At 45.3% G+C, this 18,356-nt stretch overlaps 1 protein-coding gene and 2 long non-coding RNA genes across 5 annotated transcripts in view; 1 reads left to right on the top strand and 2 right to left on the bottom strand.

The window, feature by feature from the left end:
* Positions 1–4,203: 4,203 nt before the first annotated feature.
* Positions 4,204–8,622, bottom strand: LOC134735585 (uncharacterized). The gene is made up of 2 exons (XR_010118812.1): positions 7,542–8,622; positions 4,204–5,564 (listed from the first exon to the last, which is right to left on the bottom strand). It is a non-coding gene; the product is annotated as an uncharacterized lncRNA (long non-coding RNA).
* Positions 4,965–18,356, top strand: part of TRAF3IP2 (TRAF3 interacting protein 2) — a 43,108-nt gene continuing 29,716 nt past the window's right edge. For 2 of the 3 annotated variants that reach the window (XM_063631064.1, XM_063631059.1), the window contains exon 1: positions 14,360–15,189. In XM_063631064.1, the coding sequence (XP_063487134.1) occupies positions 14,364–15,189 (826 nt within the window). In that variant the 5' untranslated portion in view covers positions 14,360–14,363. Of the gene's footprint in view, positions 5,305–14,355; positions 15,190–18,356 lie in introns of those variants that run through there. The other variant, XM_055261302.2, reaches the window with a different exon arrangement.
* Positions 12,129–18,356, bottom strand: part of LOC129472171 (uncharacterized) — a 119,976-nt gene continuing 113,748 nt past the window's right edge. The window contains exon 2 of the long non-coding RNA XR_008653845.2: positions 12,129–12,272. This is a non-coding gene — a long non-coding RNA (uncharacterized lncRNA). The remainder of the gene's footprint in view (positions 12,273–18,356) is intronic.

Genomic DNA, 18,356 nt, shown 5'->3' with positions numbered 1-18,356 from the left:
TGTGTGTGTGTGTGTGTGTGTTCTTAAAATTAACCACTTTTTGTGCCTGACAACAGGGTGGTGTGTGTGCACAGGCCACGGGCATGTGTGTGCTGTGTGTACACGTGTGTCCAGGGGCATGGTCAGTGAGCCTCCCCCCGCCCGCCCGTGGTTATGGGCAGCAAATACTGATGTTTTAAGCAGTTAGAGGAGGTGGAAGAAGCTCGGCTGCCTCTTCCTCCCCATTATCTGCCCCCAATCCCCTCCTTTAGAGCTGCTAATGATTACTAATTCTTAACATTCAAGTTCAATCTCCTCCCGGAGACACCCTCCCAGGCGAAGGCACTGCGACTACACTGAGATTCGGCCCACTCCTGGGCAGCTTCTTAGCTGGGTGGCGAAAACAAAAATGCCGCCTAATTGGTCACTGGCCCTTTCTCATGAATGAAGGAGGTTTCTGTTTTAAGAAATAAACTGACTCCTCAGCCGTTGATTCACTGCCCACAGGGAGATTTTGAGCAGAGCCTTCCTAGGCTCCGTAGAAATTTGCATACGGCTTCCACTTCCTGCTTCAGAGCCTGTTCTTCTACTTACCTGGGCCCGGAGAGGGTGGAGGGAGGCCCAGGGCGACCCAAGGTGGAGAGAGACGAGAAGCCGCCGAGAGCCGACCACCCTCCGGGCCCGGTCTGTCTGTCCGTGGTGGTTCTAAGGTAAGTTATTCGGAGTTGCCACTTGCCTGGTCTTATTTCTTCACCTCTGACCTATTTTCCAAAGCACGCTGTTTCTCCTTTACTGAAACATTCTGCCTCTACTTTCCTCTGTGTTCCTTTCCCCTCCTTTAACTTGTTCGCACAGAGACCATCTTAGCTGAGAAAATGGCAGTGAAGTTTGTGCTTCAAGGATGCGTCGCTGGTATAGTATTTCAGGCCAGCGAGCCCCGCCGGGTTAACCCTTTGAGGAGAGGAGGCTCGCACCCGGGGACAGCTCGGAGCTGCCTGGGAACCATTCGTTTGGGTACTTAGTGTCCCCACAAGTTTATAATAAGAATTCAAGCCCCACTTCTCCAAGGAGAGAGCCAGGGATGGCAAAGATTAAGCAATTGGCTTTCAGCCGCAGAACACGTCAGTGGCAGAGTTTTCTCGATCCCTGTTTCGTGCAGGGGGGGGGAAAAAATCAACAGCACATTTTTGGGCCAGGAAGTTCTGCTGAGCTCTGTGCTGGCTGTGAGCCGCCTCCCGGCCCCTCTCGGCAGCCGCCCTCCAGCCCTCCCAGGCTGGCGCTGGACGGAGCCTTTGGGAACAACGGGGAGAAATGCCAGAACTTGATCTTAGAAGCTAATCAAGCTTCTTGTGACTTTCAAGTTCAAGATGGTATCTTAGAATAGGGGGACTTTTTTTTTTTTTAAGGAACAGGAGAACAAGAGGCCAAATTTTTTAAAAGGACAAGAAACTGGGTTTCAAGTTCTTCACTTCTTGTGGTTCCATGACTTAGGCAATTCACTCTGACTCCACTAAGCCTGGATTTCTTCATCAGTAAATTGATGGGGGGTGGTGATCTAACATGAGTGTGTCGAATTCCCTTATAAAACAAAGCCAGGATAGTCCCAGAGGGGTAGTGGTAATGGGTGGTCTTCAAGACGTTTTGTTTACCGATTATTCACATATTTTAATTTTACCTCCCACTACCAGTTGGTTACCCCCTTGAGGAAGGGACTTTGTTTCCTGATATTTTTCTACCCCCCAGAATCCAGCATGCTACCAAATGCCTAGTAGGTGCTCACCCCCCTTCCATGTCAAATGCTTTGATTTCTGTTTCACTCGTCTGCTCTCAAGGCAAGAGGTAAAGCAGCAGTCAGGGCGAAAGGCTGGGAGAGGCTGGGAGAAGCTGGGAGACACGTGTCTCTGCAGGAGGGCTGCCTGGAATTGAGGCCTTATTACTGGCTCTAGCCAGATAGGAGAAAACAGGGAGTTTCTCGAATTAGTTCATGTCCCATTTGGGTTACCCAGGAAGGATAGTCCGTGCTATTGCCCACAGAGTCAAGGCAGGCCAGAGAACTGGCAGACAAGCCCAGCTCCAGAAGCCAGAGTTACTGCTGTAGCTGGACCTGGAAACCACTCCTCAGCTGGACCAGTCACTGTGTGTGGGGCCTTTAATGGGAGGGGAAGGGAAACTATGAAACACATCCTAATACCATGTAAGGGTGATGACTGTGATTAGAGACATTATTAGATGGCGGATACACAGAATCCTTAACTTTTTCCAGACCGTGACTTAAAAAAAAATTGTTACTGTTTCTTTTTGGCAATTACTTGCCATCAGTACAGTTCAAACAGGCCCTAGCTGACAGGGATGGGCTGGTGCAGGGCTTTTGGTATTGCTAATCTGTTTCTGTGGGATGCCCTGGTGTAGTCCATGTCATGTTTTTAGGCATTTCTCTCTATTCCCCTGGGATGAAAGGACAGGAATTTCAAGATATTTCACCTGCAATGAGTTCCTGATTTTATTTTCAAACAACGATGCACTATTCTCTGAAAGCAGGCTAACTGTTGTGCACTTGCCAGCCTCGCTCTAATCCTTAAAGGCCACACACCACAGTCATTCTTAATCTGCTGCTGCAGCTACCAGTCACTCCATGACGGAGCATCAAAAGATGGATAATGTAGTTACTCTGCTCTGTTCCTTGCGTGGGGTGGGTTAAACAGAAGTGAGGTCTGAGTAATGTACCAACATGTCGGATAGAAAGGTTCTTAACTCAGGGTTACTCATTTTTGGAGGGTGTAGAGACAGGAAATGTTAAAGCCTGCTTCTCCCGGGATTAAGGAGTTAGTGACTTTCAAATGCTCTGAAAAGAAAAAGAGGAGAAGACAGTCATATTTGCAGGCACTCTTCAACAGGCATTCAGAAAGATTATGGTGGGGTAGTTTGTCTAAATTAAATCTTTGTTTTACACATTGCAGAATGGAAATCTCAGGAATATCCTGAATTCAAATCATTTTTCTTCTGCAGGCAATTTTAGATTAGCTTCTAAAAACATATATGAATTGCAGGCAACTGCTGCAGAAAAAAAAGAGTGAACACAGATGAGGCATATTCAACTTTAAATTCCTTTCAGATCCAGCGAAATGACCCCTAATGTTTGATCACATTTCCTTATCAAAACAATCCTGCAGTCTGACGGATTTTTCCGTGAGAAAGTGTCTGAGGACTGGAATCAGGAAGCTGCCCCCCTGGGCCTCTCCTGTTTCTTCCCAATGCGTTGTCACCAAGATATTTTTAGTTCGTGAAAACCAGGCTGTCGTTTCTCCCACTTATGGTCTTTGCCTCCCGTGTCCAGCAGGCCTCCTGGGAGCACACATGTGCTTGGCTGTGACTACTCTGCTCACTCTGTAGCTGTGTGCACGCCTTATGTGTGTGTGTGCACGCCTTATGTGTGTGTGTGCGCGCGTGTGTGTGTGTGTGCACAGACCTTCCCGGATACCAGGAGCTGTAGACTGGCTGAAGAAGGGTGGGCTTCCATCCATGGGGTGATCCTTAGGTCTGTGCTGGTTTGGCTTGGTTCCCTGATAAGGCAGCTGAACTCAAGCCCTTTAGGAGGGCCAGGACTGACCAGAGCTCCCAGCCTGTGCCCCTATCCTCGCACCCCACAGGCCACACCCCATAGACCGAGGCTGCCTGGGGTCTTGGCAGTTCCCTCAGCAATGAGGGATACTTGTTCTCCGCTGCCTCATTGTTTCCCCGCAGTCAGGATGCCAATGTTTTTTCCCTTTCTCCTTCCCAGAGTCAACAGGTCTCCCTCCCCGCTCTGAACTCTTCCTACTCTGAGCTGTCTGTCCAAACTCTTCCTGGCCTCCCAGCTTACCCTATGACACTCTTACCTTTCACCTATATTCATTCTTTCCCTTCCCTTCTAACTGCCACTTCTCATACCCAGCACTACATACAAATTACAGTAAGTGTCTCTTCTACACCAATAAAAGGCAAATACAAAAAAATCCTTCAGCGTTTCCCCACTTTCCTTACTTCTCTCCCATTCTCCTTCCTTCCTTTCTCTCCCTTCCTCTTCTTCTCTTGATTTTTCCTTTCTACCCCTTCCTCTCCTTCACTCTGTGGCTGTGGCTGAATTAGGGATCACACATGTGCTTAGAGAAACCATCTTATCTGAAGAAACAAAAAAACAAAAACCAAAACAATGACAACGACAGAAAAAAAAACAACATGGGCTGGTTTGAGGTTGTTCTCTAAATGTTTATTATAACTTCTAATGTGAAGGAGTCAGTGCGTTCCCATTAGTCCTTCTCCTCCTCATTTAGTAGCTCAGAGGAGTCCCAGAGCAAACGTCCTCAAATCAGGTCGGTTCATACTGCACTGCTTTCAGCCTGATGGAGTCTTACTGTGCTGGGTTTATGTCCAAGGGCCAGTAAATGTTCCCTTCCTTCCAGGGCTCGCCACTGTTTCAAATCCTCTGGCAAGCCCAGTGGAAGAACTTCTCTGTATGGGAAATTCTGCAAGTAAACTTGGAAGTATTTGTTCACTGGAGTTTGAATCTGAGCCAAACAGTTCACTCAAAACCAACCTTCCACTCAGCAAACCAGTGTTATTAAAGTTTGCATGCATTTGGGCAGGAAACAAAGGACATTAATGAGTTTACAGATTTTTTTTTAAATCCATGACTTTTGGACATTTATTAAAAAGATTACTCTCTGGGGAATGAAGTAAGGCCTTGGGAATCTTGTAATTGAAAGTTTCTGATCCAAAGTAGATCTCAGGATCCTCCCAGCTGTAAATTTATAGATTTCTTTTTAATGTCCACCTGAAATATTCATGCTGTGTGTCTCCAGGACTCTTCAAACCTATTCCTGACTCAAAGAAAGCTTAAGAAAAAATCCAAGCAGTTGTGATCACCAAGGCCTGATTATGGAGGAGCTGTTAATATGGTTTATTAATTACTCAGGCTGCTCACTCCTGTCCTTCCTCTGTTCCTTGCTGCGCTATTTGTCTTCTTCTGGGGACATAACACCTTCATTAAATCCCATCCGTCCTTGCCTTAGAGTTGTCCCCTGGAAGATAGCTCCCCTCTAGATGCATCACCATTTATCATCACCCTTTGTTGGTGCTCTGTCAACCAGTTTTCAATTTATTTTGAATTCAGTTTATGATTAAAATTTAATGAGATCCAATCAAATGCTTTTCTCAAATCAAGATGCCTCTGCAGCCTCATCTGTATCCTCTATTGTAATGGCATGAAGGAAAGCCATGGCAGATTTCCAGCCTGGTGATGCTGTACAGAACACAGGTGACCTGCTTCCATGCCTCCTCAGCTTCAAGGTGAATGGCTCTGAAGCATATTTATTCCAGAATCTCCTAGGGGTTATGTGGCTTCGCCATCCCCTTTCTTCCTTCCCAATAGCTGAACCAGTCAGTGCTCCCAACTGAGATGCAAGCAGTTAAGTGCACAGGGTCTGGTGCCAAACTGCTTATATTTGAATCACAGCTCTGCTACTTAATAGCCATGTGACCTTGGAAAAGTTACTTACCTTCTCTATCCCTTGCTTTTCCTGTCTGTAAAATGAGTCTGACAATAGTACCTATGAAATTAGAGTGGGTGTGAGGATTAGGTAAGTTAATATATCTATCACACTTGGAACAGCATTTCCCACATAGTAACCATTCAATAAATATTAACAATGATTGCTAACAAAGAGTAAAGTTGCTTAAGTATGTCAGTTTCATTAGGTTTGTATTTTGGCTTATCAGCATACAATCTATATCAACAGTAAACTACAACCCTGGAGCCAGTGGTTACCGTGACCTGTTTTTAGCACCAGCCTGTTGCTCAGAATGGTTTTTATATGTTTAAAGAGTGTTTTTTCTTAAAAAAAATAAAAACAAAAAAGGAGCAGAATATGAAACAGACACAGCATGTGGCCCATAAGGCTTAAACTATTTACTATCTGTCCCCTTTGCAGAAAAAGTTTGCCAACCCCTGATTTATATGGTTTAATGGAAAGAGCTTGGAGATCTAAAGGCTTGATATGGCTTCACCCATAACTTGTTAAGTGACTGTGGAAAAGCTTCTCAATGTGTCTAAGCCTCTGTAAAACAGGAATGGCAAAGTGGTGACACTTACCCTCCTTATGGCCTAGGCTTGTTTTAAGGACAAAACGAGATGATGTGTATCAAATGTGCCGGAAATGACTCATATATACACGTTTGTTAAAAAGATATGGTCTCTCTACATTAGCTTCATAGAATAGTATTAGCACCTGGGTGTAAAACCAGGGAATACTGTCTTTAAAAAGAGAGCTCCGAAGCCAGATAATAACTGCAGTTGTAGTTGCGGTAACAATAACAAAATGGCCATTGCTTTTTGAGAGCTTGATATGGGCCAGGCTCTACATTCACCACTTTATTTACATCTGCTCTTTATCCTCACCACACCCCTATGGAGAAGTGCTGCTATTTTCCCTATTTTGCAGATGAGAAAAGTGAGGCCCAGAGACGTCAGGTAACTTTGTCAAGATCACAAATCTAATCATGCAGCTAGCCGGCACAGGGAGAATTTAACCCTAGGGAGTCTGAACCCAGAGCCTGTGCATTTAAGTATTGGATATGTTCCCACATCCTAGGAATATGTGTTAATTTAGGGTAAGCCCATCTGGAAGGCAGAAGCCACTGTTCACTGTGGATGTGGGCATGAAGTCTGTTCATGTGTGCCCTGGGAGAGACTTGCTTCCCACACGGGCCACGGTGGAGTCTAATGGACCTGAAGAAAGGGAGGCAGGCATGATGGGAGGAAAAGCTTTTTGATGAACTGTGAGATCAGAAAGGTAGCGTTGTGAAGACTAATAGGCTCTGTTTCAAAAAACTAGTAAGTTAAGGAAGATTGTGCTAGAAGAGGAAAAGATTGCTGGGAACAGACATGAGCAAACAGTTGGAGGCAGCTCAAGGGGCTTGACTAAGAGCTGTGTACAGAAAAACAATGAAAAAAGAGAGAGGGTGAAGCATGGGAAAATCTGTCACTGGGACACCAAGGGAGCATTGTCACATGGACATCAGGGCTGCTGACATCTGGATGTGACATTATTCGCAAAACTAGGCAGCTCGGGGCAGAGTAGAGAAGCCCAGAGAAAGGTCTCAGGCCCGAGGGGCATAAAGGAAGACAAAGCGAGGAACCTGGAGAGAGAAACTGACAGATTTGAGGGAAAATGCCCGTCAGATCCAAGAGCTAGAACCACAGCTCACAGTCCAAACGGTGATGAGAGTCCAGAGATTAAAAGCTACTGTCAGGCTGGGTGCAGTGGCTCACGCCTGTAATCTCAGCACTTTGGAAGGCCGAGGCGGAAGCATCGCTTGAGCCCAGGAGTTTGAGACCAGCCTAGGCAACATGGCAAGACTCTGTCGCTACAAAAAAAAAAAAAATTAACCAGGCATGGTGGTGCATGCCTGTGGTCCCAGCAATATGGGAGGCTAAGGTGGGAGGAAGACCTCATCCCAGGAGGGCAAGGTAGTTGTATGTCCCTGGGAATCACCTCTGTCCCCAGCTCATGCCCACCCATGCTTACCCCGGGCACGTGTTCTCACCCTCTGCTGAATGGTTTTTGATATTTGAAGAGATATGTTCACTCTGTCCTGGGTGGTCTCAGGAGTTCCTCATTCGCATTGGTTCTTAATCTTTGTGAGCATCAGAATCACTAGCGGAGCCTTTCCTTTTCATTTTTTATCTTGTAAGTCAATATAGATGCACTTGTTACAAAACTTAAATGGTATAAAATGTTCTGAAAAGCAAACCTCTTTCCTACCCCATTCCTAGCCATCCAGTTCCCTTCCCAGAGTCAACCACTGTTCCTCATTTGAGATGGCAGATATACGACCTTATATCATACAAATGATGGCATACCCTACACACTGTGCTACTCTTGAGTTTTTTTAACTTAATACATCTTAGAGATAGTTCCATTTCAGTTCACACAGCCCTTCCTCATTCTTAAAGCATGTGGAGTGCTCATTGTACAGATATACTACAGTTTTAAAAATCAGAACCTTTAGACATGTGGGTTGCGTCCGGTCTTTGCTATTATAAACACTGTGGCGTTGCCTGTCTTCATAGCCTCTTCATTTCATACAAGATATACATATCTCTGCAGGGGAAATTCTTAGAAGTGAAATTACTAGGTCAAAGGGCATAAGCTTTTAAAATTCTGATAGTTATTGCCAAATTGCACAGATAACATTTCCCTTGGCAAAGTATGAGAGAACCTGTTTACCCGTGAGACTTAAACAAAAATACACTAGTATTTTACATACAATAAACAAAAATACTCAGAGTCTCTGGGTGTGGGGCCTGGGCTCTGTATCGGGAGCCTCAGAGAGGGGTTCTGAGCCAGGAACTCTCCTGGGTTTCTTCGCCCTCCAGCCCCGCTCTCCCCCCAGGATTTGCTGATGAGCCTGAGATGACCCAGGGCACTGCCAGCATGGAGGCTCCCAGGGTCCTAGTTGGCAGGTCTCCTGTTCCCCTGAGGAGTCAGTGCTTGCTCCCTGGGTCATGGCTGGAGAACGGCTTTTCCACTTCAATCCAGGCACCACCCTCTGGTAGAGACTGGAACAAAGGTCATGCCAGAGTTACAAGCACGTAAATACGGAGAAAGCCTGGGAAAAAAAAGGAAAGACAGAAAAATGGGTTGGGTCAGAACAAGCAAGAACCAGGCTCACATGCACAGCTGTTCCATCCAGTTGTATGTCCCCAGGACTCACCTCTGTCCCCAGTTCATGCCCACCCATGCTTACCCAGGGTACAGGCTCTCACCCTCTGCTGAATGGTTTTTTTTTGTATTTTAAAAATACAATGGTGAGATACTGAGTGATTGTTTTTTAATGTTTAGTATTTTTACACTATTGACATTAAAGACAAAACAGATAAAACTGCCATCCCTGACATAACCCATTAATCTGTCTGTGGCCCCCTGATGTGGCATTTGTAATTGTTCTCTATGACTGCCTCAGGAGAGTTGGCAGGGTTGCCCACTTTCTGCCAGTTCAGACAGGGGTCTGGGGCTGGAAGGGGCCTGTGTGGTAGTGGCAGGCGTGCCCCACCCTTTTCTGTTCTAGGTGGAGCTCTGCAGAGGCACAAAGACCAGCATCTCCCTGCCTGGAATAAGAGCAGATGCTCCCATTACACTGGCTGATGGCATCACCTTTATTCTGCAAGTGAGGGTTGTGGTCAATCCTGCCCATGGGCAGGACCTTTGGGCATGGCCCAGACCTAACTTGGGTGCTTGACACGTAGTGGGCACTTAATGTTCTGGAGAGGAAAAAAAAAAAGAAGAGGGAAGGGTCACCTATGTGGCATAATTTTAAGAACTCTGAGGACCAGGCCCACCAGATACTCCTTGCTACCCAACATTGTTGTTGACAACATTCTCATTGTCACTGATCCAGCTACATGGACCTGTCTGTCCCCTCTCTGAAATAGGCATCAACTATTTATTCATTCAATGAATCTTTATTGAGCACCTACTATGTGCCAAGTGCAGTTCTAGGTGTTGAGAATATAGCTGTAAACAGAACAGTCAAAAATCATGCCCCCAGGCCAGGTGTGGTGGCTCACTTATAATCCCAGCAATTTGGGAGGCTGAGGTGGGAGGACTGCTTGAGGTAAAGAGTTCAATACCAGTTTGGGTAGCACAGTGAGACCTCATCTCTACAAAAAAATTTTAAAAGTCAGGCACGCCGACTGGCGCAGTGGCTCACACCTGTCATCCCAGCACTTTGGGAGGCTGAGGCGGGCGGATCACCTGAGGTCAGGAGTTTGAGACCAGCCTGGCCAACGTGGTGAAACTCCGTCTCTACTAAAAATACAAAAATTAGCCAGACGCAGTGGCGCACACCTGTAATCACAGCTACTCAGAAGGCTGAGGCACGAGAATCGCTTGAACCCGGGAGGCAGAGGTTGCAGTAAGCCGAGACCGTGCCACTGCACTTCAACCTGGGTGACAGAGCAAGACTCTGTCTCAGAAAAAAAAGAAAAAAAAATTAGGCACGATGGCGTGCGCCTGTAGTCCTAGCTACTTGGGAGACTGAGGTGGGAGGATCGCTTGAGCCCCGGAGTTTGAGGCTGCAGTGAACCATGATCTAGGTACTGCTCTCCAGCCTGGGTGACAGAGCAAGACCCCCGTATCACAAAGAAAAAGAAAAGAGAAAATTGCACCCTTAGGAAGTTTATATTCTGGGAGAAGGGAGAGGTGATGAGCAAATAAGAGATTATTAGATATTTGTGTATATCATATACATTTGGGTAATACATAAGACAGTGATAACTGCTGGATAAGAAGGTAAAGCATGGAAGGGAGATGGGAATGAGAGGAGAGTGTAAACATTTTAGGGAGTGCGACCAGGGAGACCTCTCTGAGGTGACAGCCAAGGAAAGACCTGAAGGAGAAAGGAAGCCAGCCATGCAGCTGTGTGGGGGAAGGGTGTTCCATGAAGAGGGAGCGACAAGCACAAAGGCCCTGGGACGCCAGTCGTGGGTTTTCTGCATGTTAGTTTCCTCTCTTAGGCTGGATCACAGCAACTTGAAGGTAGGAAGAATGTTTTCTGTGTCTTCAGAAATCACTGTGATTATCTCTCACTGCATACCTCCTTTTTTTTTTTTTTTTTTTTTGAGATGGAGTCTCGCTGTGTCACCCAGGCTGGAGTGTAGTGGCACGATCTCGGCTCACTGCAACCTCCGCCTCCCGGGTTCAAGCAATTCTCCTGCCTCAGCCTCTGGAGTAGCTGGGATTACAGGTACCCGCCACCATGCCCGGCTAATTTTTGTATTTTTAGTAGAGGCGGGGTTTCACCATGTTGGCCAGGCTGGTCTCGAACTCCTGACTTTGCGATCTGCCCGCCTTGGCCTCCCAAAGTGCTGGGATTACAGGCATGAGCCATGGCACCCGGCGTGCATACCCTTTGGTACCTCTTAAATTTTGTATCACTTGTGGTTATTTAAAAAGTATTAAAACTATTTCAGTTGGGCTTATAGTCAGAAGGGGGATACACAGCATTGAGTTGGACACATAGTTGAGTTCTGTAATTATCTGCTGTTTGAGTATTTGATAGTGACATGTTTGAAACACCAGGGTCCACTTTGTTTTTTAAAGATTATTAATTCCATAGTTTTATTAGAAGTTGTTTCTTGCCATGCCAGGTTTATTTACTAAATACTCAAAAGTCAGGTGTTCCTTTTCAGACCAGTTTATTTTATTTTATTTTGAGACAGAGTTTCACTCCTGTCGCCCAGGCTGGGGTACAACAGGCGTGATCTCGGCTCATTGCAACCTCCGCCTCCCAGGCTTAATTGATTCTTCTGCCTCAGTCTCCCAAGTAGCCGGGGTTACAGGTGCCTGCCACCATACCCAGCTAATTTTTGTACTTTTAGTAGAGACAGGGTTTCACCATGTTGGCCAGGCTAGTCTTGAACTCCTGACCTCAGGTGATCCACCCACCTTGGCCTCCTAAAGTGTTGGGACTATAGGCATTAGCCACCATGCCTGGCCAGACCAGTTTTTTAAAAAATTATTTTTATTTTTTGAGACAGGGTCTTGCTCTGTCACTCAGGCTGGAGTGCCGTGGCACGATCTCGGCTCACTGCAGGCTGGACCTCCAGGGCTCAAGTGACCTCTCACCTCAGCCTCCCAAGTAGCTGGGACTACAGGTGCACGCCACTGCACCTGGCTAATTTGTTCAATTTTTTGTAGAGACAGGGTCTCATTATGTTGCCAAAGCTGGTCTTGAACTCTTGGGGTCAAGTAATCCTCCTGCCTCAGCCTCCAAAGTGCTGGGGTTACAGGTGTGAGCCACCACGCCCAGCCCCAGACCAGTTTTAACAGAAGAATTCCCACCAGAGGATGACCTCAGATTTCCAGTTTATGTGAGATGACTGCCCTCATCACTTTTTTTTAAAGCCTCCTCCAAGCCCCCAGATGGCTCCTCAGCTAGAAGAGTAGAATTTGCAACTTTTTTTTTCTTTGGGTAGAAAAGCGCTTCTAAGGTACTCACATTGGAAAACCCAGGGAGAATGGAAATAGTTGTACCTGAAGAGTGAGGATTGAAAGCGAATCCCATGGCAATAAAGAGAGGACAGGAATTAGTCCTCCTGCCAGTCAGCTCGCTTTTTGCATCTCTTTGCCTCCTGTTCAGCTGTGGGCCCACAAGTGCATGTGGAAGATGACACAACAGTCAGCCAGGCCTTGAAAAAATACTTTTGTTTTCTGACCAGCTGAAGAGCATGTTGTATGGCACATCCAATTTCATAACTGTGGAAAAATTGCAAGAAAGAAAGGGAAAAAATGGTGAATTTTTTTTTTTTTTTTTTTTTTTTGGAGATGGAGTCTCGCTCGTCGCCAAGGCTGGAGTGCAGTGGCGCAATCTCAGCTCACTGCAACCTCCACCTCCCAGGTTCAAGCGATTCTCCTGCCTCAGCCTCCTAAGTAGCTGGGATTACATGCACATGCCACTACGCCCAGCTAATTTTTGTACTTCTCGTAGAGAGGAGATTTTGCCATGTTAGCCAGGCTCGTCTGGAATACCTGACCTCAGGTGATCCACCCGCCTCAGCCTCCCAAAGTGCTGGGATTACGGGCCTGAGCCACTGCGCTCGGCCAAACGTTTTTTAAATAATAAAAAGTTGCGATATTTACGGGTTTTTTGGGTAGGCTCTTGTTCATTTTTATAACGTCTGATCACTTTAGCTGATGAGGTCTCCTTTTCTGCAGAGCCAATGAGCAGAGGACATACACAGCCTGAAAAGGACAAGGATAGGGAAAGGGAGAGATGGAGGGAAGGAGGGAAGGCCAGCCCGAAATTAGAAGTTGAGTTTTCTGTTGTGTCAGAAAACAGAGCAAGGGTCATTGTGCAGCAGGTGGGTAAGTTCGATATCAAGTGGGAGAAGAATGTCAAAGAGCATTCATTTGGCAGGGAGTGGAGAGGTATCTTTCTGTAGGCTGTTAAGTACATTTGGTGACAAACTGCTGGCCCCATCTGTGTGAAAGGGGAGCATTTCAAAATGCATGCTGTCCTGATCCCATTGGATTGGGTACAAGGTGCAAGAGAAAGTGAATTCATGCTCTCCGAAACTTGTCTTAGAACCATAATTTGTGTAACCTGACTTTAGGCACAGTGAGCCCTCAGTGAATGTTTGTGGTTGAAATGCGACATGGATCCAAAGTAGGAATTTTTAAATCCAGACACAATCCCTTTTCTCTCTCTGGTATTTGAAGTATGCTGTGTACTAGCCTTGCATAGAATAACCCTCTGGGATTTCTTCTTTTTCGCTTGCTTGCTCTTTTACGACATCTGCCCTGCAGCCTCCTGCAAACCCCCAGTTGCTTCTTCCTTCTTCCTCCCCCTGCAGTCAAGGCATCATCTCAATCAGTTTAATGATGACAGGAGGCTGGTTTTCTTTCTCATTGTGTTAGGTTAATTAAGAGTTCTTCTTACAGCTAAAAGCAATATTGCCTGGACTGTGGGATAAATGCTCTGCAGGCTAAGGTCTAGTTTAGCGAGCCTTGCTGGTTCAACTACATCACAAACCAGATGGTCATGGCTACCTTTGTTGCAGGCATAGTGCCCAGAGGGAATTAAGTCCTCCAAATGACCTAAAATTTGGTAGAAAATGTCACTCTGACCTTTTTTCAATGTGTTTTAAACTTGGGCTTGCTTTCTTTGCTTAAAAAAAAACTTTTATTTTTTAAAATTAGGCAATAGTCAAACGCAACAAAATTATAAAAGTTCAAAAGGTGAAAACTTCCTCCCACTCCTCTCCCTCAGCTTAATTCCATCCTCAAAGGCAACCAGTGTAGCAATGTCTGTATATCCTCCACACGGCTTACACATATACAAGCAGATACGCACACACAAACACACATTCTTCTCTCATTTTTCACACAAAATAGCAGCATAGTATGCACACTGCTCTGCGCCTGGCTTTTAAAAAAACTCAATATATCTTAGCAATCATTCCATATCAGTTACTAAGATTTATTTCATCATGTATTCCAAGCACACACGAAGCAGCCCACATTATGATAATTTCTCTTTCCTCAATACTTGGCAGTTGATTTTCATCTGTGTTTTCCCCTTGCTGGTGAACGATTTCTACCACAGGATGGTCCAATCACATTCTTTGAATTGCCTTCAAGATAAAATATCTTAATAAGCATTAGTGCTTTTGCCTGGAGGATAAGTAAACAATTTTATGTGATTAGGGCTTTGCAAGCACATTGGTGTCTCACTGTTAATTTAAACCACATCTTGAATGAGGTCCCTTAAGGTCATAAAGTGAGGACTCCAAGAATTGATCTGTCTTCTAAGGCTATGGCATGTTTTCTCTTGTTCCAGAAACTAGAATGAACCGAAGCATTCCTGTGGAGGTTGATGAATCAGAACCATACCCAAGTCAGTTGCTGAAACCAATCCCAGAATATTCCCTGGAAGAGGAATCAGAACCACCTGCTCCAAATATAAGGAACATGGCACCCAACAGCTTGTCTGCACCCACAGTGCCTCACAATTCCTCCGGAGACTTTTCTCAAGCTCACTCAACCCTGAAACTTGCAAATCACCAGCGGCCTGTATCCCAGCTGGTCACCTGCCTGTGCACTCAAGTTCTGGAGGACAGTGAAGACAGCTTCTGCAGGAGACACCCAGGCCTGCGCAAAGCTTTCCCTTCTGGGTGTTCTGCAGTCAGTGAGCCTGAGTCTGAGTCTGTGGTTGGAGCCCTCCCTGCAGAGCATCAGTTTTCATTTATGGAAAAACGTAATCAATGGCTGGGATCTCAGCTTTCAGCGGCTTCTCCTGACACTGGCCATGACTCAGACAAATCAGACCAAAGTTTACCTAATGCCTCAGCAGACTCCTTGGGCGGTAGCCAGGAGGTGGTGCAACGGGCCCAGCCTCACAGGAACCGAGCAGGCCTGGATCTGCCAACCATAGACACGGGATATGATTCCCAGCCCCAGGATGTCCTGGGCATCAGGCAGCTGGAAAGGCCCCTGCCCCTCACCTCCGTGTGTTACCCCCAGGACCTCCCCAGACCTCTCAGGTCCAGGGAGTTCCCTCAGTTTGAACCTCAGAGGTATCCAGCATGTGCACAGATGCTGCCTCCCAATCTTTCACATGCTCCATGGAACTATCATTACCATTGTCCTGGAAGTCCTGATCACCAGGTGCCATGTAAGTGATCTTTACCTTCTCTGGGCATTCTGGGCTGGGTGACTGAAGAAACAAGGGCCTCACATCAATGCTTCGTGTCACTAGACCGGCATGAACAGGTCAGAATGCAGGGAGGGCATTCTGCTTCTCTTAGGGGCTTTCCATGTGTGGTTGGATTTGCAAACGGCCTTCAGAGAATGCTTTTTCTTAGCCTAAAGCCTGTCCCACTTGGAGCCTCCTTCTCTAGGGACCTTTAAGGATAAAACAGGTTCCTCTGTCTGGGTTAGTTTAACAAACCTGCCTAGAAGCAGAGAGATGACCCAAATGATTTCTAGAAAATGTATTTTTTGTTCTGATCTTTGGGCATATGGGTTCTTCCTTCTCGTCATGTTTCTTCCCCATCTTAGACTTGGCAGAGAAAGGGCTTTTAGTCAAAAACAAAGCAAAACAAAACAAAAAACCAGAAGGTGCCCAGAATGTCATTGAGACTCTGGGATTCGGGCCATTACATGAAAATGAAGTTGCTTCTGTGATTTTGCTGCTTAAACCCTTTTGGACACTTGCACCATCCACAGCTACCCTACGTTCCAGCCACTCTAAGACTGGCAGTCCTCCTGCTTGTCGCGATGGTTCACATCTCCATGCGTTTGCCAGGCTCTTCTCTCTCTCCGCGATGTTCTTCTCCTTCTGGTGTGTTTGACCCAGTTTCGATACACCTTTTAAAAAAACTGCTTTATCGAGATCTAATTTACATACTGTAAGGTTTATCCTTAACCCATTTTAAATACAAAATTCAATAAATTTTAGTATATTTACAGAGTTATGCAACCGCCATCATACACATTTTTTGAGACTTAGCTCGAGTGTCCCTCTGGAAACCTCCCCAGATCACGTTCTCCTTCAGGGCCTCTGTCTCCCTCCTGCTCTGGCCCTGCTGGGACACCTAACACCAGCATGGCATCTAATTATGTACTTGTCTCCTCTCCTTCTGGACTGCAAACTTTTGCGCATCTGCAAACGCAAACGTGTACTTTCAATTCATAATTCCCCAGGATTTAAGCACAGTGTCTGGCACATACTAGACTCTCAATAAACTACTTCTGAAATAGTAATATGTATCAGTGCAGTAAGCATCTCTGAAAGTGATAAAGTCTTAGATTGAGATAAAAGGTTCTATCACCATTTTTTTTTTCCTACCACCATTCTTGGTGTTAAATCTCCGCTGAGGTCACTGGAAAATAACAAAAGGGCTTTACAGATGAAACACAAGGCTGTGAGGTGTGATATTTTTCTTAGCAAATAAACACTGGACAGAAAGTAGTTCAAAGAGTGTAAGAAGTGCCTGACCAAAGACCTGATGTGCAGCTTTAAAATAAATTCTAGAAATAATTACAAATGCTGTAATCAACCATAATTTACATATTAGTACATGTATACTAAGTATAAAGCTTCCTAAAGTGAAGAGAGCAACACAGTAATTCATAACTCAAAAAAGAAAAAAAACAAAGAGGAGATAGAGAAATGTAACTTAGAAGATGCTTGGAAGAAATAGGTAAGAATGAGTGTGAGATCAGGAATGAGGGCAGGGGCTGGGGAAGCAGGAGGGTATAAGGAGAATGGGGCCTCGGGCTGGAGGGGGAGAAAGAGCCCCTGATGCCTAAAACTGGGACGTGGTGTATAAATGTTGGGAAGTCAACAGAGTGCGAGTGCATGGATGCCACTGCCTGCTCTAAGCACCCAGTCATAGGGTGGGTGTGGTGGTGGATTCCCTTAAGTATGAATCACTGAGAACTGAATGTTGGCAAGGTCAAGGCTGTATTTCTCAGTGATTGCCAGGTTTAAAAGGAATAATTTGTGAGAATAATACCATAAACTATTTTTTAACATTCTGTTATCTGTATTTAAAGGTAAGTTTTCACCAGGCACGGTGGCTCACCCCTGTAATTCCAGCACTTTGGGAGGCCAAGGTGGGTGGATCACTTGAGGTCAGAAGTTTGAGAGTAGCCTGGCCAACATGGTGAAACCCTGTCTCTGCTAAAAATACAAAAAGAATTAGCCAGGTGTTGTGGCGGGCGCCTGTAATCCCAGCTACTCGGGAGACTGAGGCACGAGAATTGCCTGAACCTGGGAGGCAGAGGTTACAGTGAGCCGAGATTGCACCTGGGCGACGACAGCATGAGACTCCATCTCAAAAAAAAAAAAAAAAAAAAAGATAATTTTTCTGATCATTATAATATTTGGTCACTCCCAAAATTAAAATATGCCCAGAAGTTCAAAAAAGAAAAGAAAAAGTTTTCATATTTCTGTCACCCAAATAGAATTCCTTATTAGGGTTTTGACATATTAATTTTCAGTGTTTTTTTCTTTGCATATATTTTTAATCTAAAATTAAAATAGTTTGCAGTGACACTGAGTACTTATTCCAGAATCATTTAAAACTGCTTCATTGTGTTTCATCAGATGAATCTACCAAATTGTTATGAACCTATTCTTTATTGTTGGACATTTCAAATAGTTTCCAGTTTTCTGATCCAATAAGCAATGCTATGGCAAGCATTGCATACATATGTTTTTAACTGCACTTCTGATTAACTCCTTAGATTAATGCGAAGAACTGTGAATACTTAAGGCTTTGTGATACAGTCCCAAGCAGCTGACTTTGACTACTAACAATGGAAAGCCTCATTGTGATAAACAAAAAAAGCACTGACTCAATGTTATAATGAAGGCCCCAGGACCTCCTGGAAACTACTTCCCATGGAAAATACTTTTCCTGTTGTTGGAGCTGAAACGGTGCCATTGGCAATCTAGTCTTTGGAGGTGAGCATTGTCCCGTTGGGGCAGGCTCCTTTAAAAGGCAAACACTCCTGACTGAGAACACTTTTTGTCTCTATTGCCCCAGGACCTGCTTTCTTTCATCATTTCACCATCCCCTTGCTCTCTGTATTATTTCCTTCTGTTAGGGGGTTGGGGAGAGACATCTAGGATCCTGGGGGTGAAAAGAGGTGTTGAAAGGCAGAGGGGAGAGAACGGGGATAGGAGAGGGGAATAATTCACAGAAGATACACAAATAGCCAATATGAGAATTAAACCAAACTCAACATCATTAGATTTAAGAAGTGCAAAATTCTTCAAGATACCTTTTCCCTGATTAGTTGTGCAAAAATAAAAACCTTGGACAACATGCA

The sequence above is a fragment of the Symphalangus syndactylus genome, chromosome 2 (assembly GCF_028878055.3).
Source record: "Symphalangus syndactylus isolate Jambi chromosome 2, NHGRI_mSymSyn1-v2.1_pri, whole genome shotgun sequence".
NCBI classification, from domain to species: Eukaryota; Metazoa; Chordata; class Mammalia; order Primates; family Hylobatidae; genus Symphalangus; species Symphalangus syndactylus.
This window is presented reverse-complemented; position numbering and strand designations above follow the sequence as displayed.